Genomic DNA, 24,492 nt, shown 5'->3' on the forward strand with positions numbered 1-24,492 from the left:
TACTTTCAAACTGATGTCAGCTGTAAGGGGAATGGCCCTGGAAGCAAGCTGCATATACCTGTCTATAAAAACCTAAATCCAGCCCTCAAAGGCCCTTAGGTTCATGTCACAATAGGGGTTCTTCTGTGGGTGACACCTTGCCAGCAGCAATATTATGGCGATTCGACCAACACCTTGACATCCGGGTTCCGGTTTCTTCTAATCCGGGTTCCGGTTTCTTCTAACAGTTCCGCCCTCCTCCACCACTATTTATAGCATCGCGTGCCGTGAGACCACACCCCTAGACAACGTCTGCTGATGACGAAACGCGTCAGATGGTGCTCACGGTGATGCACGCCGACACGTGGAGGAGATGCAGCATCCATTTTTTTGCCGGTTTTCGGCATACAGCGTTATACTGAGAGGAACACACATTGCCAGCTAAGATGCCAGTTATGCTCTTCTATGATGTAAGTGTTTATATCCGTGTGTGGAAATAAATAGTTTTATGCAGTCTACACCATGAGGAGTGTCTCGCTTTATATTCCATGAGCCTATATGTGGTTGATTCGTGAGCCCTGTGCACTGGTGTATTTAGGTTTTGTGCTGCCCTAGGCCTGACTAAACTTGGGCACCCCCTAATTTAAATATGACCCACCCCTTCCTGTAAAGGCCACACCCCTTCATGTTTATGATCCTTCCTGTTATCTGTAAACCACAGACTACAACCAGTTTTTCAGTGCTCATCAGTGCAGCCTCATCAGTTTCCATAAGTTCAGCCTCATCAGTGCAGCCTCATTACTGGCCATCAGTGCAGCATATCAGTGCGGCCTCATCAGTGGCCATCAGTACAGCCCCGTCAGTGGCCATTAGTGCAGCCTATCAGTGCATCATATCAGTGCTGCCTTATCAGTGGCCATCAGCGCAGCCTCATCAGTGGCAGTCATTGCAGCCTCGTCAGTGGCCATCAGTGCAGCCCATTAGTGCAGAATATCAATGCAGCCCCATCAGTGAAGCTTATCAGTGCCCACTTTTTTGCTGCCCCCCTGCAAAGTGCCGCCCTAGGCCTGGGCCTTGTTGGCCTAGGCCAAGATACAGCACTGGCCCTGTGTCATCTGAGAGGAGGATCATTACTGCACTGTAATCATTTGGCTGTATTAGACCTTTGTAATGAGGGTCATCAATCTATGGTAAGAGGCAGTGTGATCAGTGTGTTTGGTGGTGGTTCTCCGGGCCTGCGGCTCTCTACACTTTCGTTTTGAAGTGGACACTCAAGGACTGCTTATCCAGCTAAGACTCGATTCACACTAGTGCGACTTGTCAGGCGACTTGTCAGCCTGACAAGTCGCGCTCCCTCGCGGTCCATTGACTGCTACAGGACCCGTTCTAATAGAAGCGACACAAGTCGCTCCGACTTAGAAAAAGGGTCCTGTACTACTTTGGGGCGACCTCGGAGCGACTTGCATAGACTTCCATTATGTGAAGTCCATGCAAGTCGCTCCGAAGTCGTGGTGCATGGGAATGCACAAGTCGCCCCCGAAGTAGTACAGAGTCGTGCCGCCCCAGTGTGAACCGAGCCTTAGTGTTTGGGACTTTTATAACAAGGGTGTTCACTGCCTTTTTAGCTGAAACAATACAGAATGTAACTCGCTAGCAAAGTAAATGGACAAAATGTAAGTAGTCTGTTGGCGACCCTGTTGCTGGTAAATTGTTGCCAATGACAGGATCTCTAGCGTGACATGGCCCTTGCATAGATAAAGGAAGTTTGTGTTGCTTCAGTACTTTCTTTTTTTCCCCCTGATAGTTATAAAATACTGTAGAGGAGAGGTGGCCATCCAATTTGTTTATTTCATTATTGTCCGCATGAGGCATGCTATGTGTCCGGTTGTGGTTAGTGAACATTTTCTGAAACCAGAGCAAAGTGCAAGCTTTGTATTAAATATTATACATGTCTATGAGAAATGACGCATTGCTTGTGACTGACTAAGGAACCTTCCCCAATTGTGTTTCTATTTTCCTGAACCAGAGCTAGATATTATCTGTGTTTTGCTTTCAGCAAAGTTAATGGAGACTTATTGCTGCTGGGAAAGCATTAGTAGAAAGTCTTGATACAAGGGTGTTGTCATCCAGAACAGTTAGTACAAGCATATAGCTGCCGTGCTGGCAGTAAACCTCAGCCACAGTTCAGTCACTCTGATTCAATTATTCTTGGAGAAGTCCCACAGAGCGGGTAGGAACAATCCCAATGACGGGAACCCCCTAGTTCAGGGAATGTTTAACTAATTCAAAGTTTCTTTGCAGCATAGGAAACAAAAAAGTCGGGCATGCATGTTCTCACTAGTAGAAAGGAAGAAACACGACATCCGTGCCTATTATCAGAGGTATTTGGGGATCTAAACCCATGTTGTGAAAAAATGGGGGCCGATATTACCATTCTGAGATTGGTTATCAATCCACTGGCTTAAAGCTGACCTCTAGGCATACATAAAAGACACATATTAAAGAAGAAGTACACCCAAAGCTCATTGGCTGTACTTCTTCTGTGGATCACAGGGGTGCAGTTTGTTCTGCACCCCTGTGACCCGTTTCCGGCAGACAGCGGGCTGAAGCCAGTCAAAGAGCCGGTCGAGGCTTGGGATAGATCGGGACCATATGGTCAGGATCTGCCCACATGCCTGGCCTGGCACACAGCTCAGCCTCTCAGAGAGTCAGCCACCAGCTCTCTGCTCAGGGGGCACCGAGGACCAAGCGATCAGCGGTATTTGATCGCTCCGTTCTCAGTCTTAGGTAGTGTGCTGACGAGAAACATACTAATAGCAAGGGAAAGTATAATGTGCTCATCACTGTGCTGCTTCTTTTTTCACTGTCCAGTCATGGGCTGGAGTGGGTCCAGGAGGACCAGGGTTTAGAGGAAGTGGGTTGAATAATGCTAGCCATCAGACAGAGGACATCTAGTGGCAGAAAACGAGTCTCTAGATCTCAATCCAACTGCGTACCTTTGGGATGTGGTGGAATAGGAGGTTCGCTTTAATGGAAATGCAGCCGAAAAATTTGCAGCAACTGCATGATGCTATTGTGTCAATTTGGACCAAAATCTCTGAGGAATGTTTCCAACACCTTGTTGAATGTATGCCATGAAGAATTAAGGCAGTTCTGAAGGCAAAAGGGGGTCCTACCCGGTACTAACAAGGTGTGCCTAATAAAGTGGCCAGTGAGTGTATATATCAGGGCAAATTAAGATTTGTTATGGTTTTAAAGCGGTAGTATACATAAAAAAAAAAACCTGCAAGACAAAGACATAATGAGCTAGTATGCATCGCATACCAGCTCATTATGAAATACTTACCTTAGAACGAAGCCCCGACACGGACCCCCGGACACCACTGTGGGAGCTGACATGATCCCTCGGCGTCTCTTTCGGGTTCGGCGGCTCCGGCGATGTGAGTGGCCGGAGCCGCGATGACGTCACTTTCCGGCACTTCCCAGCAAGGAACGCTGAAGGTCCATGCGTGAGCGGCTGCATGCAGTGCAAATATCTCCTAAACCGTGCATTAATTGTACCTACAGTTAAGCCTTATTATAGGCTTACCTGTAGTTAAAAGTCGCAAAAAGCGGTATACTACCGCTTTAAATTTGGGCTTGAATGTATCTCTACTTTTTTGACTTTGAAATACAAGGACCTCCATTTGGGTGTGAAGTCACCCCTTAAAACTCCCCCAGCCTGCATAAGGTGACATTGTGTTATTGCTTTTTTTTCTTCTGTTTTTCTTCTGGACAATTACTGACCATCAATTTTCGTTTCGAGTCTGAGGAACCCTTTTGCCTTGGCTTAAAGCATACACAGTTACCAATATATATTTTTAAAAAAAGTCCTTATTAAAGGTTAAGTTTTATACCAGTGACTTTTGGTGCATAGGGAAACACACCCTCATTCTGTAGTAGCAAACAATTGTCACAATGGTAAATATTGTATAGATTCTTCAAGGCTTGTGTTAGGACCTTTGATAGTTAAACATTAAAGGAAGCCTGTACAGAGAACATATGGTGGGTGTCATTGTGGCCCTCCCCTGCTGAAAATGCTAGTGATCATACACCAGTATCTTAAGGCATGACAGTATGTATTGAAGCTACACTATATTACCAAAAGTATTGAGACGCCTGCCTTTACACACACACAAACTTTAATGGCATTCCAGTCTTAGTCCGTTGGGTTCAATATTGAGTTGGCCCACGCTTTGCAGCTATAACAGCTTCAACTCTTCTGGGAAGGCTGTCCACAAGGTTTAGAAGTGTTTATGGGAATGTTTGGCAATTCTTCCCGAAGTGCATTTGAGAGGTCAGGTACTGATGTTGGAGGAGAAGGCCTGGCTCACAGTCTGGAGTCTAATTCATCCCAAAAGTGTTATATTGGGTTAAGGTCTGGACTCTGTCCAGGCCAGTCAAGTTCCTCCACCCCAAACTCGCTCATCCATGTCTTTATGGACCTTGTTTGTGCACTGGTGCACAGTCATTTTGGAACAAGAAGGGGCTATCCCCAAACTGTTCCCCCAAAGTTGGGACCATGAAATTGTCCAAAATGTTCTGGTATGCTGACGCCTTAAGAATTCCCTTCACTGGAACGAAGGGGCCAAGCCCAACCCGTGAAAAACAACCCCACACCAAAATCCCCCCTCCACCAAATGATTTGGGCCTGTGCACAAAGCAAGGTCCATAAATACATGGATGAGCGAGTTTGCACTGGCCTGCACAGAGTCCTGACCTCAAACTGATAGAACGCGTTTGGGATGAATTGGAGCGCAGACTGCGAGCCAGGCCTTCTTGTCCACATCAGTGCCTGACCTCACAAGTGTGCTTCTAGAAGAATGGTCAAACCTTGTGGACAGCCTTCCCAGAAGGGTTGAAGCTATTATAGCTGCAAAGGGTGGTTCAACTCAATACTGAACCCTAGAGACTTAAGCTGGATACACACTATACAACTTTTGTTGTTAGATTTCCTTTAGATTTACCTTCAACTATGTATTGCAAGGGCCTGCCTGATTGCATACTAATTGAAAGTGTTTAAATTTGACCTCATATTTTATGGTTTTGGTAAATCTAAAGGAAAAAATCTAAAGACAATTGTATAGTGTGTATGGCCCATAAGACTGAGATACCATTAAACTTTATGTGCTTCAAGGCAGACAACCAATTACTTTTGGTAATATAGTGTATATAACCTGCATGTTAAAAAAGACATTCCTATCTGACGAGACTGATTAGACAGATTTAATGTCACAGCAGTTACAACGGCTTTGACAGGTGTACTCCTACAGTATAAAAGGAATTTGCCCTTATTGACGCATGCCGTAATCTGGTAAAGAAGGTGTGTCAGGCTGAGCTGTTCTGACTATTTTACCTTTTACAGGTTGATTTATCCCTTTTTGTCGCAGTGTAAAAAATGCTTGGTGAACCATTGCTTAGCATTGCTGTCTTACAGCCCTGGGATCCTGAATTTTCTCCAAGGCAGTGCAATATTTCCATAGAGTTGGTGTGGCTCTAACTCAAAAAGTAGCGGTAGACTAACTGTAAGCAAGTATGAAAGTTTGGGAAGGGTAATTTCCGCGCTAGGATATATATATATATATATATATATATATATATATATATATATATATATATATATATATATATATATATATATATATATATATATAATAAACAGGCTGCAGCCTACCTCACATAACCCAATGAAAGGATAAGAAGAAATTAGAAGTCAGAGGGAGGGATAGGTGGCGCTGCCTAAAAAGGAACTATGGGTGTATCCGAGCAAACCACTAATGCGTGCAACCAACTAATGCGTAAGGATCTTAAATAATAGACCAAAAAAGAGGTGTTTGTAACCATTAGGAATTACTATATGTGTCTATAGTGTATAAATAAATGAATGAAAGCTCCCTAGTGACACATAATGGATAAAGAATAAATATACAATAATCTCATAAATCTATATTAGACCAAGGTGGTATATAAAGTTCTCTATGTGCAAAGCGTGTACAGTGAACTCAAGAAATCCATCAATAAAAAATGACTTGTGCCAAATAGGGAGGAAAAAAAAAATTGGTAAAAAAAGCACAGTCTATAGGTGTGAACCATGCAAAACCATAATACGTTGCTCTTCAAGCCAATGAATAAATATATAAGTCCATACAAAGGTGATAAAGTGCAGAAGTCGGTGCAAATAAATCTCCAGTGGTCAACCGTGAAGCAATTGTGCTTCCCGTTTCCAAGATCCCGCACTCGCCAGAATATAGGCCCTTTTCCACTGCATGGAACCGAACGGTTCGGCTCGCTTTTGTGCTTTTCCACTGCTGGTACTGCATGGTATGGTGTAGGAACGGTTCGGTACGGTACGGTACGGCACGGCGGCGCTTTTCCACTGCATGGAACCGAACGGTATGGCTCTCAAAAACAGTACCTACTCGATTGTGGTTCCAACAGGTACCATACCCGGTACCATATCCCACAATCCTTTGCATGCAGTCACTGCTAGCCACTGATTGGTCAGAGAATCCCACCCACCCCGTTGTTATCCCACCCACTTAACTTTAGTACTACTTTAGTGGAAAAGCAAACCATACCGTACCGAACCGTTCCAACACCGTACAATCCGGTACCAGCAGTGGAAAAGCAAACCGGGCCAAGCAGGGCCGAGTAGAGCCGAGCCGGTACTTGCTGTGGAAAAGTACCATATGGAACCCCTACAGGAGTCATAGGCATCAATCAGAAAGCTGTATGTTTCCTCTTCTCCTCTACATGCCAGGGTTGTACTCGGGTACACTGATGGGAGCTTGGTACCTGACATGACCCATTTCAGAGAAAGTGAGGATTGATCTGCAATTAACCCCTGGAGTATTATACACCATTAATTGGTGGTTGAGGGGCGGGACTTACTAATGAGGGTGGCTGCCTGATTTTATTTGTTTGTAAGTGCAACCTTTACTGCCTTGAAAATGTAACCATCATATTGAGTTTGAAAGGAGTTGAATCGCTTAAATTTCTTCCATTCAAGCCTATGGTAACGCGCCGCAACCACGGTGACATGCAGTTGTGGTGGGGAAGTACAGTTAAAAATAGGTGTTTGTGGTGCGGTGCAAAAGTGCATAATGGCATTTGGGGGAGCGTTTTTTTAATGATCATTAAATGCTTATCAAACGCACATATTAACCACTTGAGGAATGCCCCACGCAGATATACTGCGGCAGGGCGGCCCTCATGCGTGAACCAACGTACCTGTGCATAAGCTCATGCTCTGGGGCGCGCGCTGCCAGCTACCTGCTCCCACTGTGGGTAGACACAGCGGGAGACAATCAGCGGGTCCGAAGGACGCAATGTCTGCCGGGACCTGCCAATCGTTCTGCCACCACCCACACAGTTAGAAAGCATTCCCTAGGAGCACACTTAACACTTTGATCACCCCTGAGGTGAACCCCTTCCCTGCCATTGTCATTAGCACAGCGACATTTTTTTTTAGCACTGATCACTGTATTGGTGTCACTGGTCCCCAAATTGTCACTTCCTGACAGATTTGTCTGCTGCAATGTCGCAGTCCAGTGTGAAGATTGCTGCCATTACTAGTAAAAAAAAAAAAATTCCATAAACCTATCCCAAAGTTTTTAGACCCGATAAATTTTGCGCAAACCAATCAAATAACGCTTATTGGGATTTTTTAACAAAAATATGTAGCAGAACCCCCTCTCTGTTTTCCCCTAGTGACCTGGCCAGTAACACACCTCATGTATTAGAATGCCTACACTCTGGATGAAGGAGCACAGGGGGCAGATTTGGACAGCAACATTGTCAGTCTTGGGGGGAAGGGAGTGTTTGTACTAGCAGATTTAAATACTCTAACAAATTGAAACCAAATTACAGCTAACACTTTATAAGCAGTTACAGCAACAGTTTTCTTATGCTTTTTGGGATAAAGGTTTTCCATAAAGTAAAAAAAGCTGATCATTGTAAGCGCCCCTGTCAACATTGAATGGTTTGTCATCCCTGTAACAGGAAGAGAGTTGTTCTTTTAAAAAAACAACTGTCTTACTGGCCAGATCACCAGATTAAAATAGAAGGAAGTAAGCCTAAGAAAGTAAACCAATGCAGCCAACACATCAAAGTATTGATAAGCTGCAAAATAATAAATGTTTGCTTTTGAGTTTAATACTGCATTAGGGTTTAATTGACTGCTGCCATGTAGACAAGGTGTGTATTTGTATGACTGGGCGAGACATTAGATCATAATCTTCAATGGCACAAGGATTGGTGTGAATGGCTCTTTGTATGAACTAGGTTTTGTAACGTTTATGTCCATATACACTATATTGTCCAAAGTATTGGGACACCTGCCTTTACATGCACATGAACTTTAATGGCATCTTAGTCTTTTAGTCTGAAGGGTTCAATATTGAGTTGGCCCACCCTTTGCAGCTATAACAGCTTTAACTCTTCTGGGAAGGCTGTCCACAAGGTTTAGGAGTGTCTATGGGAATGTTTGACCATTCTTCCAGATGCACATTTGTGAGGTCAGGCACTGATGTTACAAACAGCCCCAGCATCCCTCCAGCTGTGCCTGGATTCGTATTGCTGGCCACTGCTGCTGCTATGCTTGCACAGCATTCCCAGTGTCCCTTCATACGTGCCTGTGCTAAGCTTGTCCCTGCTGGCTGCCGTGGCTTTTAGTCTTGCACGACATCTCTCCAAACCTTCCTGGGGTGCATAATGAACTCTCTTGGGCAGCAGCCCATGGTCCACTGGTTTGAATACCCCCGCTTTAGGGTTTTTTTTTTTTTCTGATGTGAATGGGTCCTGGGGAACTTTTTCCTTTGCTTTGCATATTACCCTGGCCTTGTGTACCTTTATTTTTTTCTTTTTTTTGCTAGCTTCAGTATGATTAAAGTAGCTGTCGTTGTTGCTTTTTTGAAAATACCCCATTTCTCTAGCGCTCATTGACAGACGTAGTCCTCGGTGATACACCACCTTCGGGTTATGTTGCCTCCACAGGAGCAGGACTAGACAGGAAATTAAAAAGCTCTGGCCACACCCTAGGGGCAGTCCCAGAGGGTATATCCTCTCTCTCTCTGCCTCAGCAAATCAGTTATTTTCTGTCTAGTTAGGAGTAAGGACCTAGATACCTTGCTGGGATCTTAGGTCCTGGCAAGAATTTTTTTCTTAAAGGATTTTTAGACAGCTTTTTTTCTCCAGTGTTCCTGTGAGATCTTCAAGCAAGAAAGCTGAACTGGGCGACGGGCTGGATGTTGAGATCCGGTGGTCACCCCAGTTCAGCCTACGAGCGCGTGCAGGCCATAGCTCCGCGCTGGGTCGGCCGCGACAAAGTCCCATTAAAAGGACTGAACCCGCGAGTTAAACGTCTCGCTGAAACGCCAAAGACCATGAGTCACGGCGTCCGTATCGGTCGACAGCCCTCCCGCCCCGGTGGAGAGGGGTACTGTCAGGAGTTGTTGCCCGCCTGGTTCCGGTATGGTGAGTAGTATGTTCCCCCTTTTTCCCTGACGGGTTTTGTGGTGAACGCGGGCCCCTCTCTGTATGGTAAGAAAGAGTCCTTTCTATCCTATAACATGTCACAAATCCTCCTACTTTGAGTGTGATTTTATGTGTGCAAAAGCCAGGAGGCTTGGTTTGGGAGCTAACAATCTATTGTATACATGTTTAAAAGATGTAATCTGTGGCATTCTGGGAATCTTATGGGTTAATTATAAGCTACCTACCAGTCAGAAGCCACGGACATGTAGACTGCCTTCCAAATCAGATCTCCAGCTATTAGCAGGCCTCCCGAACGGCCATGCGGTCCGCCAGGGCCAGTACCGCCAACCACGCCATATCCCCATGCAGAGAGAGTGTTGTGTGCCCTGCAGCACACCGCTATTCAGTATAGGCCGCCGCCATTTTTTTTGCTGGATCGCACGAGCCGCCATTTTGGCGTAGCCTCGTGTCTCCAGCATGGGGGCGGCCATGTTTGAGGTGATCCTACACCTCGTGGAGCTTGGGGGAGGCGCCGGAAGGCGTGCAGAGGGGCGGAGCCGCCTCCTTTCTTCCTGGGCAGCCAGCCAAAAGACTTCCTGTTTGTCAAGACAGCGCTGTAAGCTGTTGCAGTTTAACTCTGAGCATCAAGTGGTGAGCCTGGGGGTCTATCTCTCTCTCTCTCGATCGATAGGGATCCCTAGCAGGTAACACTAAGGGGCTTTTTGTGGCGCTGGGGTCAGAAAAAAAAAAAAAAAAAAGTTTTTTTCTTTACTTTTGAATTATATTATCCAGGAAGTAACTGGAGTTATTATGGACCCTGCCACACATATTCCCCCACCTGTTTCCCTCGAGGGGGCCTCGGGACCCGCCGGTGCACAGAGTATAGAGTCATTTACAGCAATTTTGGAGTCTATGGTGGCTCGGGTGGAGGCGGCCTGTCAGGGACGGGGGTCAAGGAAGCGACCCCCGCCTACCCCTATACTATCTGACACCTCTGACTCAGATTCAGAGATGGTCACGGCAGTTGCAGGTTCCTCTGCAAGGGCTGTTATCCCAGGTAAAGCCCCCTCAGACAGTGAGGAGGACGCTTCTTCTCTTGCTATAATTCAGGAAGAAGCATTGGTGGACGCACTAGTTGTGGCAGTGCAAGAAACCTTAAAATTTGAGGCTTTACCGGCAGAGGCAACTGAAACAGAGAGGCCTTTTGGGACTAATAAGCCCATCAAGACGGCGAAGGCTTTTCCTGTACCTAAATGTTTTGGTAATCAGATTAAAGGAGAATGGGAGCATTCTAAACGTACCTTTACTATTTCCAAGCGTATTGCTAGACGATATCCGTTTGAGGAATCCATCATTAAGAAATGGACGGTACCACCAGTCGTGGATCCGCCTATTTCCAGGCTGAATAAAGCCACGGTTATTCCAGTGGAGGACACTTCGTCCTTTAAGGATCCGGTGGATCGAAAGATAGAAGCAGAGTCCCGCACTATCTTTTCTCTGATAGGGTCAGCATTTAGACCAGTAATTGTTATTGGTCTAGTTTCCCAGACACTTACGGAATGGGCGAAAATGGTACGCCAAGATCTTAGGGGAAAAGATATTCCCCAGGAGACATCTGATTTGATAGAACAGATCATACAAGGGCTACGGTTTATCTGTGACGCAGCCTTGGACACTACTCCCTTGTTAGGGCATGCATCTAAGTTAGCAGTGATCCTCAGACGTGTGCTGTGGTTAAAATGCTGGTCAGCTGACCTAGGTTCCAAAAAGACCTTGACCAATCTCCCTTTTCAGGGGAATCGTCTATTTGGGGCCAACCTAGATGAAATCATTAAGGATGCCACTGGGGGCAAGAGCACTTTTTTGCCACAGGCTGCAAAAGCTAAGGGACCTCGCAACAAGCGAGGACCTTTCTTTACCGCCCATAAAGGGCGCCCGGCTGGTACTAGCGGGAAAGGCAAGACTCCTCCAGGAGGGTTCAAGAAGGGCTGGTCGGACAAGCAGAGGACCAACCCAGCCAAACCCGAAGTAAAGGAGTACACAGCCTGAAGGTGCGCCCCCACCCGGTTTCAGGGTGGGGGGACGTTTTCACCGGTATTCAGGACATTAGATCGAGCATCAACCACTACTACCGGTGCGATTCTTCCCTTCCAACATTTAAGTACCACAGGAAGCGGTAGTTACCGTTCCCTGAATAGATCTTTTCCTTTACCTTTTCCTAAGATTAGTCCCGATACCTCACAGGAATCGGATCTGATTGACCAGATAGGCCAAGTAGCCTCTAGTCGGGTGACTTCGGTCCCTGAGGTTCAACCAGAAAAGATCACCTTTCCTGATAACTATCAGGTATCTGATAAATGTGTGGGAACAGAAAACGACCAGACTTTCTCGGATGGTCGGGGCCAGATAGCTCTAGGGACGCCTGGTTCAGATCCAATCAGCGCCAGTGGTCCTAGAAATTCTAGGCTGGCCTCCTCAAGCCGGCCTGGCCGACTTGGACATGTTAGTCGCAGACGTTCCGTGGGAACTTCGTCTCAGGGAGTGTCTGTGGTCTCAAGGACCAATTTACCTTCGTGCTTTACAGTCGCTGGTTTTAATGGCCTGGCCATTGAGACCCAAGTACTGAAGGACAGAGGTTTGTCTACTTCAGTCATTCCTACCCTTATTAAAGCAAGGAAAGCGACTTCCAGCAAAGTCTATTATCACACATGGAAGACTTATATTGCGTGGTGCGAATCTTTAGGATTTCCTCCACGTACCTATTCGGTGTCTCGAATATTGGCCTTTTTGCAACAAGGGGTTGAGCAGAAGCTAGCCTTGAGCACCATCAAGGGTCAAGTTTCAGCATTAGCAATCTTCTTTCAGAAACCTTTAGCTACCAAATCCTTGGTGCGGAATTTCATCCAGGGGGTGCGGCACCTGGCTCCTCCAGTCCGCGCGCCCTTACCGCCCTGGGATCTTAATTTGGTTTTGTCGGTTCTACAGAAACCTCCCTTTGAAAACATCAGGGAGATTCCCTTGCTTACTTTATCCCAGAAGGTGGTCTTCTTGGTGGCTATTACTTCTGCTCGCAGGGTGTCAGAACTGGCTGCATTATCATGCCAGTCCCCATACCTAGTGATTCATAGGGATAAGGTAGTACTTCATCCTAAGCCATCTTTTCTTCCTAAGGTGGTTTCAGATTTTCATCTGAATGAAGATATTGTACTACCTTCCTTGTGTCCTCAGCCCAAGCATCATCGGGAACATGCGTTGCATTCCTTAGATGTGGTTCGGGCAATCAGGGTATACCTGAAAGCTACGGAATCATTCCGTAAGACGGATTCACTTTTTGTGATCACGGATGGCCCCAGAAAGGGTTTGCCTGCATCTGCCGCGACCATTGCCAAATGGATTAGACAAACGGTGGTACAGGCTTATTCTATTAAGGGTCAGAGTCCTCCGTTCCCTGTTAGGGCGCACTCCACTCGAGCGCTCAGTACTTCCTGGGCCTTTCGCCATCAGGCGTCAGTGGTCCAGGTATGTAAGGCGGCCACTTGGTCGTCGGTACATACCTTTACAAAATTCTATAAAATTGATGTGACGGCATCGGCGGATGCCTCATTTGGCCGCAAGGTTTTGCAGGCCGCAATTTGAGGAGACCGGTGGTCTACCTCGAGGGTTTTTTTCTGTTTGAAAAAAAAAAAAAAAAAAGAAAAATTTTTTTTTTTTCTCTCTTTTGTTGAGTCTCATCATTAAGGATGAGCATTGTAAACTTCTAGTTGGCACCGGTTGGGCCTTCTAGATTGGGATTTGATTTCATTTTCCCACCCCTCAGTTGTGATACTGCTCTGGGACGTCCCGAAGGTGGTGTATCACCGAGGACTACGTCTGTCAATGAGCGCTAGAGAAAAATGGATTTTTGTAAAATCTTACCGTAAAATCCTTTTCTCTTAGCTCATTGACAGACGTAGTCCCCGCCCCTCTGTTTTTTTGAGTTGGGTTGGGTTAAAATCTCTAAAGACTGCTTTTTCACATAACTGATTTGCTGAGGCAGAGAGAGAGAGGATATACCCTCTGGGACTGCCCCTAGGGTGTGGCCAGAGCTTTTTAATTTCCTGTCTAGTCCTGCTCCTGTGGAGGCAACAAAACCCGAAGGTGGTGTATCACCGAGGACTACGTCTGTCAATGAGCTAAGAGAAAAGGATTTTACGGTAAGATTTTACAAAAATCCATTTTTTCTGCACAGGTGCCCTCAGAGCCCCCAAACCTGAGGTGTCAAAATGGCAGCTTTTGACTTGCAGATAGTAAGTCTGGGTTTGAGCGCACCCCTACCCCTCCAGTCAATGATCGTTGGAGGATGCAGGTGGTGGCATGACAGAGCAATGAACTTGAAGGATCTGCCATCAGGGGTATCTAGAATACTCAGGAAGATCACAGAAGTTAAGTAAATGTCTCCTGCGCCCAAATGTTGCATATAGGCCAGAGAGGCAATGGCTATATCGTTGACATCTGAAGTCTTGCTGCCCTCTCAGGATGATGGGTATCCACACAAACTGAAAGCAAAAAACAAGAGAAGGGCGCACCGACTTAGTGCAATACCATAAAATATTTATTGAAAAATTGTTAAAACCACATCAGGCATTATACTGACAAGAGTACGCTATGTAAAAACAAAAACCAAAAGAGTTCCTTCGGCTGTACAGAGACCGCAAGATCATGATCCTTAGTAATAACAGGCGAACTTGAAGGTGTCCATAGGGCTAACGTGTTTCGAGGGAGAACCCTCTTCCTCAGAGCCATCATGAGCCAGATGGCTCTGAGGAAGAGGGTTCTCCCTCGAAACACGTTAGCCCTATGGACACCTTCAAGTCCGCCTGTCATTACTAAGGATCATGGTCCTGTGGTCTCTGAACAGCCGAAGGAACTCTTTTTTTTTTTTTTTTTTTTGGTTTTTGCTTTTACATAGCGTACTCTTGTGAGTATAATGCATGATATGGTTTTAACAATTTTTCAATAAATATTTTATGGTATTGCACTAGGTCGGTGAGGTCTTGTTTTTTGCTTTGTGTGTTTTTTGCTTTTAGATCACAGAAGTTACCTATGGGTGGCTGCAGTTCCTTGAGTGTATCAGCTTATATAGTTTATCTCCAAGAAATATTCAGGTTGAGCTGGCCCTGTAGCTTTTTCCAGCATTAGAACTTTGAATTGACAATAGTGGTCCAGGAAGTGTTGGTCCACTAATGCCTCGTTTCCACTGAGTGGTACGGTACGGTACGGTTCGGAACGGTACACCTTGCGTTTCCACTGCCAATAGTACCCTTTCATGATAGGCGTGGTGTAGCAGGAAAGCTGTGATAGACGATTCTCTGTCAACCAATCAAAGTTCTGCAGAGTGTAGCTCCACCCTGTTAGTATGGTACTAATGTGTTTGGTACCCCAACGAAAGGGTCCCAAAAAGTGGTACGGTACGGTTCGGAATTAGGGTACCATTCACAATGGAAACGGCATAAATGGCGTACTGTAACAAACCGAACCGTACCAGAAAGCTCAGTGGAAACGAGCCATAATCCTCTTTCCACCCCTCCAAAAAGTATTCCAGTATTGCACTGAAATTCTCCCGTCATTCTTCCTCCTCTCCCTCCGCCGTGTTTTTCCGCAGGCTTTTTATTTATTTGCTTGCGATTTCTGACTAATTTGTGCCCTGGATTAAGGTGTGTGTTTCTCGGAAGTCAAATATTTCCTCAATAAATACAAGCACTATTTAAACAGAACTTGGCTGGATTTCGGGCTTAAACGTGCCACAGGGGAAGTATGAACATAGTCTTGTTAGGACGGATGTCTGCTGTAATAAGTCTGAAAACTCTTTTGGTTTCTAATTTGTCCCTTTTTGTGCAATTGTCCATTGGGTAATAAAAACAACACTTATATTGGTTAGCTGTAAAAACAGTTTGTCCTAATGAGACTGTAGAATACACACCTTAGTGGTGTGATTTAATTATCTTTTGTTAATGGATCACTGGCTAGCATGACATAAATAAGTGACTTATAATATTCTGCTAGAAGAAAAAAGACCTTGCTTTCACAATGAGTACTATAGGTACTTTTTGTAAAAGAGATCAAATTAACCACTTGCCGACCGCCGCACGACTATCTACGTCGGCGGTCAGCCCCTCACAGGCAAACTGACGTAGGTCTACGTCGCTTGCTTGTGAGGGTCTAGGGAGCGAGCGCGCGCCCCCGGAGGCGTGCTCCCGCTCCCGCGTGGTCACGGACCCCCCCCCCCCCGCGCGTGTGACCGGCGGACTCGATGTCCGCCGGCCACTCTGCGATCGGCGGGGGAGAGGGAGAAAGTCAGGTGGCTTGTGTAAACAAGCTGCCTGTCATTCTCCTCGGTGTAAAGACACTGATCACACGGATCTACTATGTAGATCCGTTGATCAGTGTCCTTACAGCTCAAGCCACAGCCAATCACAGTAGAAAGCACGCCCCTAGGGACACACACAGCCCCTCCCTCCCAAATAAAGTTAACCCCTTCACTACCAGTGTATTTTTACAGTAACAGTGCATATGTATAGCACTGATTACTGTAGAAATGTCACTGGTAACCCCAAAAGTATCAAAAATGTCAGTCAAGGGTCCGATCTGTCCGCCGCAATGTCGCAGTACCGCAAAAAAAACGCAGATCGCCGCCATTACGCGTGAAAAAAAAAAAAACAACAAAAATGACAAAAATCTTTCCCTTTGTTAGTAAACGCGATAACTTTTGCGCAAACCAATCAAAATACGCTTTTTTGCGATTTTTTTTTTTTTTTTTTTTTTTTTTTACCAAACATATGTAGCATAAAACAAATTGGCCGAAAATGTTAAAAAATTTTGATTTTTAAATTTTTTTGGGGGGGAATTTCATATAAAAAAATGTGAAAAATATTGTTATTTTTGCAAAATTGACACTCTTTTTTTGTTTATAGCGCATGATCAAAAAATCGCACAGGTGATCAAATACCACCAAAAGAAAGCTCTGTTTGTGGGAAAAAAAGGACACCAAATTCGTTTAGGTACAGCGTTGCACGACCGCGCAATTGTCCGTTAAATTCACGCAGTGCCGAATCGCAAAATACCCCCTGGTCGTTTAGCAGCCAAATCCTCCGGGGCTTAAGTGGTTAAGATATTAACAAGGATATCCAGGGCAAAACTACTACTATAGCAGCCTAGGGCATGGGGGAAGGAGAGGCAGAGTAAGAATTTCCCAAAAATGTATAGATTTGTAACTCATACTCTTGGCTCCTATGTTTTTCCTCCTTACCTATGGTCAGAATGCAGTCTGAGGTTGGCTTGGGTATACAAAGGGGCACAGCATAGCTTCAGCTGACATAAGGCAGGGGACCCAACACAGCAGTGAACCACTTTCTAATTGATGGTGTTTTTTAAAGCTGAATCGGTTCTCTACCTGCTCTGCATCACACTTGGTGGAGGAAGGGCACCCTCTGTACAAGTGACTACATAGTTAATATGCAATGTGAAGCTGAGTTTTGTTAGGTGGGACATTTTCTGCGGGTCTGACCATCAATGTATAAAGATTTTTATTATTGACCACCAGATTAAAGGGGGCTTTTTATTGGGAAGGGAGGGGTGGGCATAATGGCCCCCACTGATCACTCAATTAGGCCCCATGCACACTGGACATTTTCCCAGCTCTCCTAGGAACGTCTGTCAGTTCGTCCAGGAGCAGCACACTTTTGGTAGGAAAAATGCGTGACGCTTCTAAATGATGATTTTGGCCAAATGAAATTAATTCACGTTCAAGCGCTTGACGCCTGCAAACGCACCGAAACACGTTACATTTACAAGTGTCAGGCGTATTTTTTTTTTTCTGCTGAAATGTAGTGGATATAATATTGGTCACTACACTGGTTATCTTATACACTATATCTGCAAACCTTGGTACTGTTTATACGCCTACAAGATTCCTATGGGAAGATATGTTCAAGGAAACCTGTCACATCTGCTGCCTTCAACAATTATTGGGAATTATGTGCTCCTGTTTACAAAAAATTACGTTTAAGCTCTTGAAGCACTGTGGTGCGAAATATGTTGAGGTGCATTTAGCTACACCAATTTCTTTTGGACAGTGCTAGCCTTATATTTGAAATAAAAAACAATGCCTAAAAGTCCATTTTATTAAAGTCCATAAATCTCATAGGACACCCGAAGTGTGTTGACATATATACAATTGTTTGTGAGAAAATATTCCTCTACTGACATCAGCACACCAGGCCTCTTACCCTCAAGCGTGGACCACTAAATTATAGGTGGTCTAACCGCACTCCAACACTCCTCAGTCTCATTCCTGTTCACCAGATACTGCACCAAACTCAAATCCTGTTGTCCCCTCTGAGAGCATCTCTCCACAGGTTAGATTTGCCAGAAGTAAGAACAGAAACCTCCTCATAGTGTAGTAGGTAAGTAACACTCAAAAACGTATTAAAACAAATCTAGAATACTCACACAGTGATGATAAAAATCAAGCGTGTCCCATCCAAAAGCCTAGGAAGTTTCCAACCAGCAAGATGGCCGCGGTCCGTACATTCAACAGCGTGATGTGTCTTGTTCAGGCTCCACCCTACGCGTTTCGTACAATCAGACATCCTTAGGGGCCCTTCAATATATGCTAACTGCAATTTGCAACCCAAGCGCAGTAAAATTATTTTTGTTTGTAGTGCTAGCCTTATACCTGCTGGCTGAGATATACCTTTACAGGATTGGTGTGGGTCCTATGACTATAAGAGTAGCTGATTTTGCACAATTGTGTTTTATGTATGATATTTAATTTATGTATTTTCTTGTCTAATAAATGTTTTGATTTTATACAAACCTTTTTGTTCTTGCTGGTGCCTGAAAAGTCCATGATCTTTTTTTTATTTTCAATTCAGTCTCCATTCACACTGGTACGACTTGTCAGGCGACTTGGTCAGCCTGACAAGTCACGCACCGTCGCGTCCCATAGTGTAGTACAGGACCGGTTCTAATAGGAGCGACACAAGTTGCTCCGACTTAGAAAAAGGGTCCTGTACTACTTTGGAGCGACTTGCATAGACATTCATTTTATGAAGTCCGTGCAAGTCGTGCCAAAGTCGCGGTGCACGCGACTTCACAGGTCGCCCCCTAAGTCGGATCGCCGTAGTGTGAACCGAGTCTTACAAGTTTGGGACGTGGCACTGTATAAATATATTTATACATGTATATAAATGTATAAATATGAAACCAAATCTTCTATATCCAGGTATTTTTTTGTACTTGTAGTGTTTTTACAGACAATATTTGGGGAGATATATTTGTTTTTTTTCATTTTGCCCAGACAAAGACTTTTAAATTCACATTTCTTTCAATGCAAATGTTGCTTGATACCCTCCGAATTCTAGTGCTGTATGCTGGCATACAGAAGTCATTCCAGTGCCTTATGATGTCAAACCTAAATCATTCCAGTACTCTCTGCTAACATACATGAGGATTGGCCATATCCCTTATTACAGACCTACACTGTAAGGAAGGAGAGTGGTGGACCGAAGCAGGTCTATTGCCATGCACTAAACAGAGTGGTCAAATGTGGTTGCCTGGTATGCAGCTCAGTCATATTTAGTCCTACTGCAGAACTACTACAACAGGACAGTAGAGGTGAAAATGAAGGTTATTTTAACCTTATGTTTATTTATGTGACTTCAACTGGGCTTTATATTCCCCCTAAGCTGAAGTTTGTACCTAAACCTTAAAGGTTTAAAAGAAGGGGGCTGTGTAAAGCCTCGTACACACGTAGCGATTGTCGGCCGTAAATACTCGGCCGCCGAACGATCGGCCGATTGTCGGCTTGTTAGTATGATGCTTCCGACAAACCGACAGCGACTTTTCGGCCGAACAGAATCTGTTGTGCAGGCATTAAAATTTTTGTTGGCCGACACCAGAACGGCCGATTGTTCGCCAGTCAGTACAGAATTTGGCCGACAAACAGCCGATTAGCAAGACTGGGCATGCTCAGAAAAGAAAAAAGACACGGAAAGTTAACCATCACATGACATCAATTCTGCAGTCGGCTGTTGTTTTTAGCAGTCTTTAGCACTTTTCAGCTGACAGGACAGCACCGGACAAAAGACGGCCGATCGTTCGGCCGACATTCGGTACGTGTGTACGGGGCTTTAGGGAATTGACTCTTATGAGGTAGTCAGATTTTCTAACAAGTTCAAAGTGAATAAAAAATAATTTATGGAAAGGAAAACCTTGCAAGTAGGCATTTTAAGTACATGATTTTTCTGTACTTGTTTTCTGCATTTTTTTCCAGTGTTTTTACTGACATGATTTTCTCTTCCAGTTGGAGGCATAGGTGCTGTGAAACGTCCTCCACCAGAAACCACTGAAGAGCCAGCAGGAAAGAAGATAACTAACCACATTCCCACTAGCCCTCAACCCTCATCACCCTTACAGACAGCCCAGCGAAGCTCCACACCGGTCATTGAAAACCCTCCAGCCAGAGCTGTAAGCAATGCATACCATATATCTTGTTATTTATTTTTATGAGAAACAGCGTTTTGATGCAGGTTTGCAAAACTTTGTAAAAAGTAAAACATATTACTGCACAGGTGATAATAACCTAAGTGAAATAAAGCTGCTTGCAATATCACCACAGAACCAATTGTGCAAAAACATACATGATAAAAATTGCAGCGCTAAATAATTAAAGTGCAAAGTAAATCTTAAATAAGTAAATAGTCCATATAGTGCTTGAACACTAAAGTGCATAGTGACAGATGAAAAAGTCCTTTGAAGTAAATAGAAATGTGATTGTTTAGATGAATATCCACCTGGTGCACCTCCACCGTGATAATAAACAGGATGTGAGCTTACCAGAAGGGGGGCCACATAGTGTAAAACACTTTTAGTTTGAAAAAAGGTTACTAAACACTTACAGCCATCCAGTGAATAGTCAGCGGTTAAAATGGTAGTTCCCAGGATAAAAACATCTTGTATACAAGCTCAATTGGCGTGATTAATTCAGACATAGACGACGTCCTACATGTTTTGTCATATGTGACATCATCAGGGACCTGTCTATATCTGAACTAACCACGCCAGTTGAGCTTGTATATGTAGCAGATTTTCCAGCATTGGTGCTGGGGATGGGTCTGCCAGGGTTACCGCTAACACCAACAGCACATTTAAGCTTGTTGCCAAAGTGTGAGAACTGAGACCATGAACAGTCTGGCATCTTTTTTTTTTTGTTTATTTGATATGGGGATGGGAGAAAAGAATGAGTGGGATACTCCTCTGGCTCAACTAGTTACAAAAATAGGACACTTGAGAAAAAATGCCTTCTAGCGCTGACTTGGCGCAAACTGAATGCTGACCAACGCTTACTGGCGCTTGTGAACCCTGACTTGCTGTCACTGAACTGAAACTGACGTCTGACACTTCTGTTAGCTCAAAAGTCCTTTGCACTGCTTCCTCCAGTCCTCCCTGACTGAGGTAGCCACTTGTAGTTACTGCTGCAACTCTTAACAGTTTAACACTTCAGGGCTTAACCGCTGGCGCCCCCTTTACTCTTTAGGGCATACACTGGCACCCCCTTTGCTACACTTCCACACCGGCTAGCTAGCTCCTGGATCCCTCTGACCTTCTCCGTGGTGGTCCCCTCTCCTAGGTAGACCCCAGGGGTAGTTTGCAGTACTCGTGATTTAGAATGCTTTCCTGAAACTCTTCCCCAACAGCTCCGCTGGTCCTCAGCACCCTGGATCCTTCTCTGCAGCTCAGCCCGGTATCCCCTCAGGCAAGCCGCCTGGGACACCCGTTTCTTCTGACAGGAGGAGAGACAGCCGTCACCTCCCTCCTGGGCTTCCCGCCAAAGACAATCTGACATGCGCGCCCCACAGACTTATACCCTTCCCAGAATGCTGTGCGGCAGACTCTTCCCTTCCAGGATGGATACAAGCCCTAGTGTGCTATTGGCCAGGTTTCCTCCACTGCCCAATGAGAGCCCTCATTGGGATACAGTGGGGAGACTCCCCAGCACAACAGACACACCTGGGAGCACACGTCAGCCTTGCTGAATCATATGGCCCTGCTGATAAGCAGGCAAGGCCCACTATAACTTTACCTAGCACCTACCTTGGAGGGTGCTGCATATGCAAGACATTTTTATAATGGGAACTACCATTTTAAGCACTGACTATTCACTGGATTGCTGTAAGCATTTAGTAACCTTTTTTCTCAAAATATAAATGTTTTACAGTTTTCTACTATGTGGGCCCCCTTTTTCTTCTTATTGATCATGTCTGAGGAGCACCAGGGGTTTGTTTGGACAGCCATGTTACCTTCCTTTCCGATCTAACCATTGAGGGTTTTGCTTTGAGTGCTGGATCATTATTTAAAGGTTTGTCTAGACTCCTATATTGTGGAGTCTAGAGATCTGGTAAGCTCACATCCTGTTTATTATCAAAGTGGAGGTACACCAGGGGGATATTCATCAAAACAATCACATTTCTTTGGATATTTCTTCAATAGGCTTTCTTTTCATCTGTCACTATGCACTTTAGTGTTCAAGCACTATATGGACTATTTTTTTTTTAATGATTTACTTTGAACTTAATTTATTTAGCGCTGCAATTTTTATCATGTAAGTTTGCAAAACTTACATGATGACTCTAGACGAAATGAGCAATTACCCTTGAGGTGGAGTTGGGGTTTAAACCTTTCTATTAATAAAATCTGAAAAAATCTACATAAAAAAAAAAAAAGTAAAACAAAACAGGATGTCTGCATTAGTTTTGCAGACATCCTGTTTTTTTTTTTTTTTTTTAAATTTCCTTTTTTTTTCAGATCTTAATAGAAAGGCTTAAATCCCAATTCCACCTCAAGGGTAATTGCTCATTTTGTCTAGAGGCAGAGGATTAAGGAGAATATGCCTTACTCCATCCTCCAGAATGCACCCTCCAGCACTGCAATTTGTCCCCCACATCTCTTCTTTAAGTTGTGTCAGGCAGGCTGGAGTGCAACCAGGGACAAACATACATTACAAGCTAATGTCCCTGTATTGTACTTAATGATGCTGAGACTCCATCCCCAAACCAAAGCTTTAGCCAGAGAAGACCACTAGAGCCACCTAAAGCAGGGAGACAAGTAAGTGATACAACCTCTTCTGCAATCCCCTAGACATAATGAGGGTTTAACTCTTGCAATGTGGAGGGCACAAGGGTGATTTTATTTTAATTTTCACTGAGTTGGGCCTTAACAATGAAAGGAGAACTCCTACCAGAAGTTAGCTTGTTAAATCCCCCAGGAGACCCTGTGCCCATAGCACTTCTCCCTGCTACTGGTGCTGTGGTTTGTAAATAAAATGTAATTTTTACTGCTGTCATTGGTGACAGTAGCTCCACCCTAGGCATAAAAACCCAATTTTGGGCATTCTATGGGGGGGGGGGGGGGGAATACAGGTAGCACTAAAGCCACAGTCCCCTCTCAATTTTGCAACCCTCCTTGCCATGCATTCTTGTGCCTCTTCTACTCCATTTGTACAAACAAAAGCCTGAGCCTGCAAACTCCCCCAGCCCCATCTTCATTCAGTAGCCAATCATCCTTTGTTACTGTTAAAAGACAGAGCATGCAGTCTTCACAGCTGCCAGCTAGTTCTGAGGAAATGACTACAGTAGTTAGTTCTCTCTGGGATCCAAAGAGAAAAGAATAGGGTAGTGTCTCTATCGTAAATACCTTCATGAAAAAGTAAACCTTTGGAGCACTCGATTAGCAATTATTTTGTATTGCCATGATTAACATTGTGCTTTTGTTTTTTTCCCCCGTGATATGATAGTAGCACCTTAAGGCTGGCAATAAATCGTCAAATTTTCCTTTACATTTACCAAAGCCATATAATAGTAGGTCAAACTTAAACACTTTAAATTTGTATGCAATCAGGCAGGCCCTTGCACTATATAGTTGAAGTTAAATCTAAAGGAAATTGAACAATAAAATTGTATAATGTATGGCCAACTTTTTGGCATATTTTTGCTTAAGCATTCCAATGCTGGCCATACTAGTAGCAAAAAACAAATGCCAAAATCCTAGGGTCGATTGTTTCAAACAATCCTGTTCCCAACAAAGAAAAGATTGATTTGGCCCAATTTTATTGCGTTTCCTGCCAAGATAGATTTTCTCTATTCAATGAAAATGGTCAAAGAATGAAATGATCCTTTACTTCGAGTTAATTTTGGGAAGATATGATCCTCTAGGGAATATTCATTCCCGACCAGCAAGAAGTTAGATGAGGCTTACATACTCTCGCTAAACGTATTCAGTCAGTGCATTCAACACATAATAAGAGAAGCAGTGCTGGAGAAAAATGATAGCGGTTTCGAGATCAGTGAAAGAAACATCAACAAGCTTTGATAGACTAACACTATTCTCGTAGCTGAATATGTAAAAGACCCCTGGAGCCTTGAAAAAAATGAAATCCGTAAAAGAAAGCTAAATATGAAGGTCATGACAAAGAAAAGTTCTAACTGTTGAGTTGATGTTGAAGAAATAGAAGTAGTAGACAGTATCTTCTTTACCAGCAAAAGAATCCAACAGGTACAAAATATAACATTTAAGCTGGCCATACACTGAGCAAATTTGATTACTGAGTGGCCATGTTGGCACCATTCCAACTGGAATATTTCAATTTAAAGATTGAAGGAACCAGGCGGAAAGCTGTTGGCTAAACAGTGGTGGTGTCCAATCAGCACTGTTTGGGTACAATAGCAGCAGCAGAAGAATCATCCATCTGCGCACTTTCACGTGGATGGATTCATCTATTATGCCCCATACACACGTGCAGATTATCTGCAGACTTTTGTCTGCAGACTTACCAAAACCATATAATATGAGGTCAAACCTAAACACTTTCAATTTGTATGCAATCCGGCAGGCCCTTGCACTACATAGAAAAGGCAAGTCTGCAGACAAAAGTCTGCAGATAATCTGCAAGTGTGTATGGGGCAT

The 24,492-nt window shown here is 44.4% G+C and overlaps 1 protein-coding gene across 1 annotated transcript in view; it reads left to right on the plus strand.

Moving 5' to 3' along the window:
* The window catches only part of MICALL2 (MICAL like 2), a 160,798-nt gene that overhangs the window by 65,362 nt on the left and 70,944 nt on the right, over positions 1–24,492 (plus strand). Inside the window, exon 5 of the mRNA XM_082261698.1 lies at positions 19,835–19,998. Coding sequence (XP_082117824.1) covers positions 19,835–19,998 — 164 coding nt within the window. The remainder of the gene's footprint in view (positions 1–19,834; positions 19,999–24,492) is intronic.

This window comes from Pelophylax lessonae (genome assembly GCF_965119305.1).
Source record: "Pelophylax lessonae genome assembly, chromosome: 6".
Lineage (NCBI taxonomy): Eukaryota > Metazoa > Chordata > Amphibia > Anura > Ranidae > Pelophylax > Pelophylax lessonae.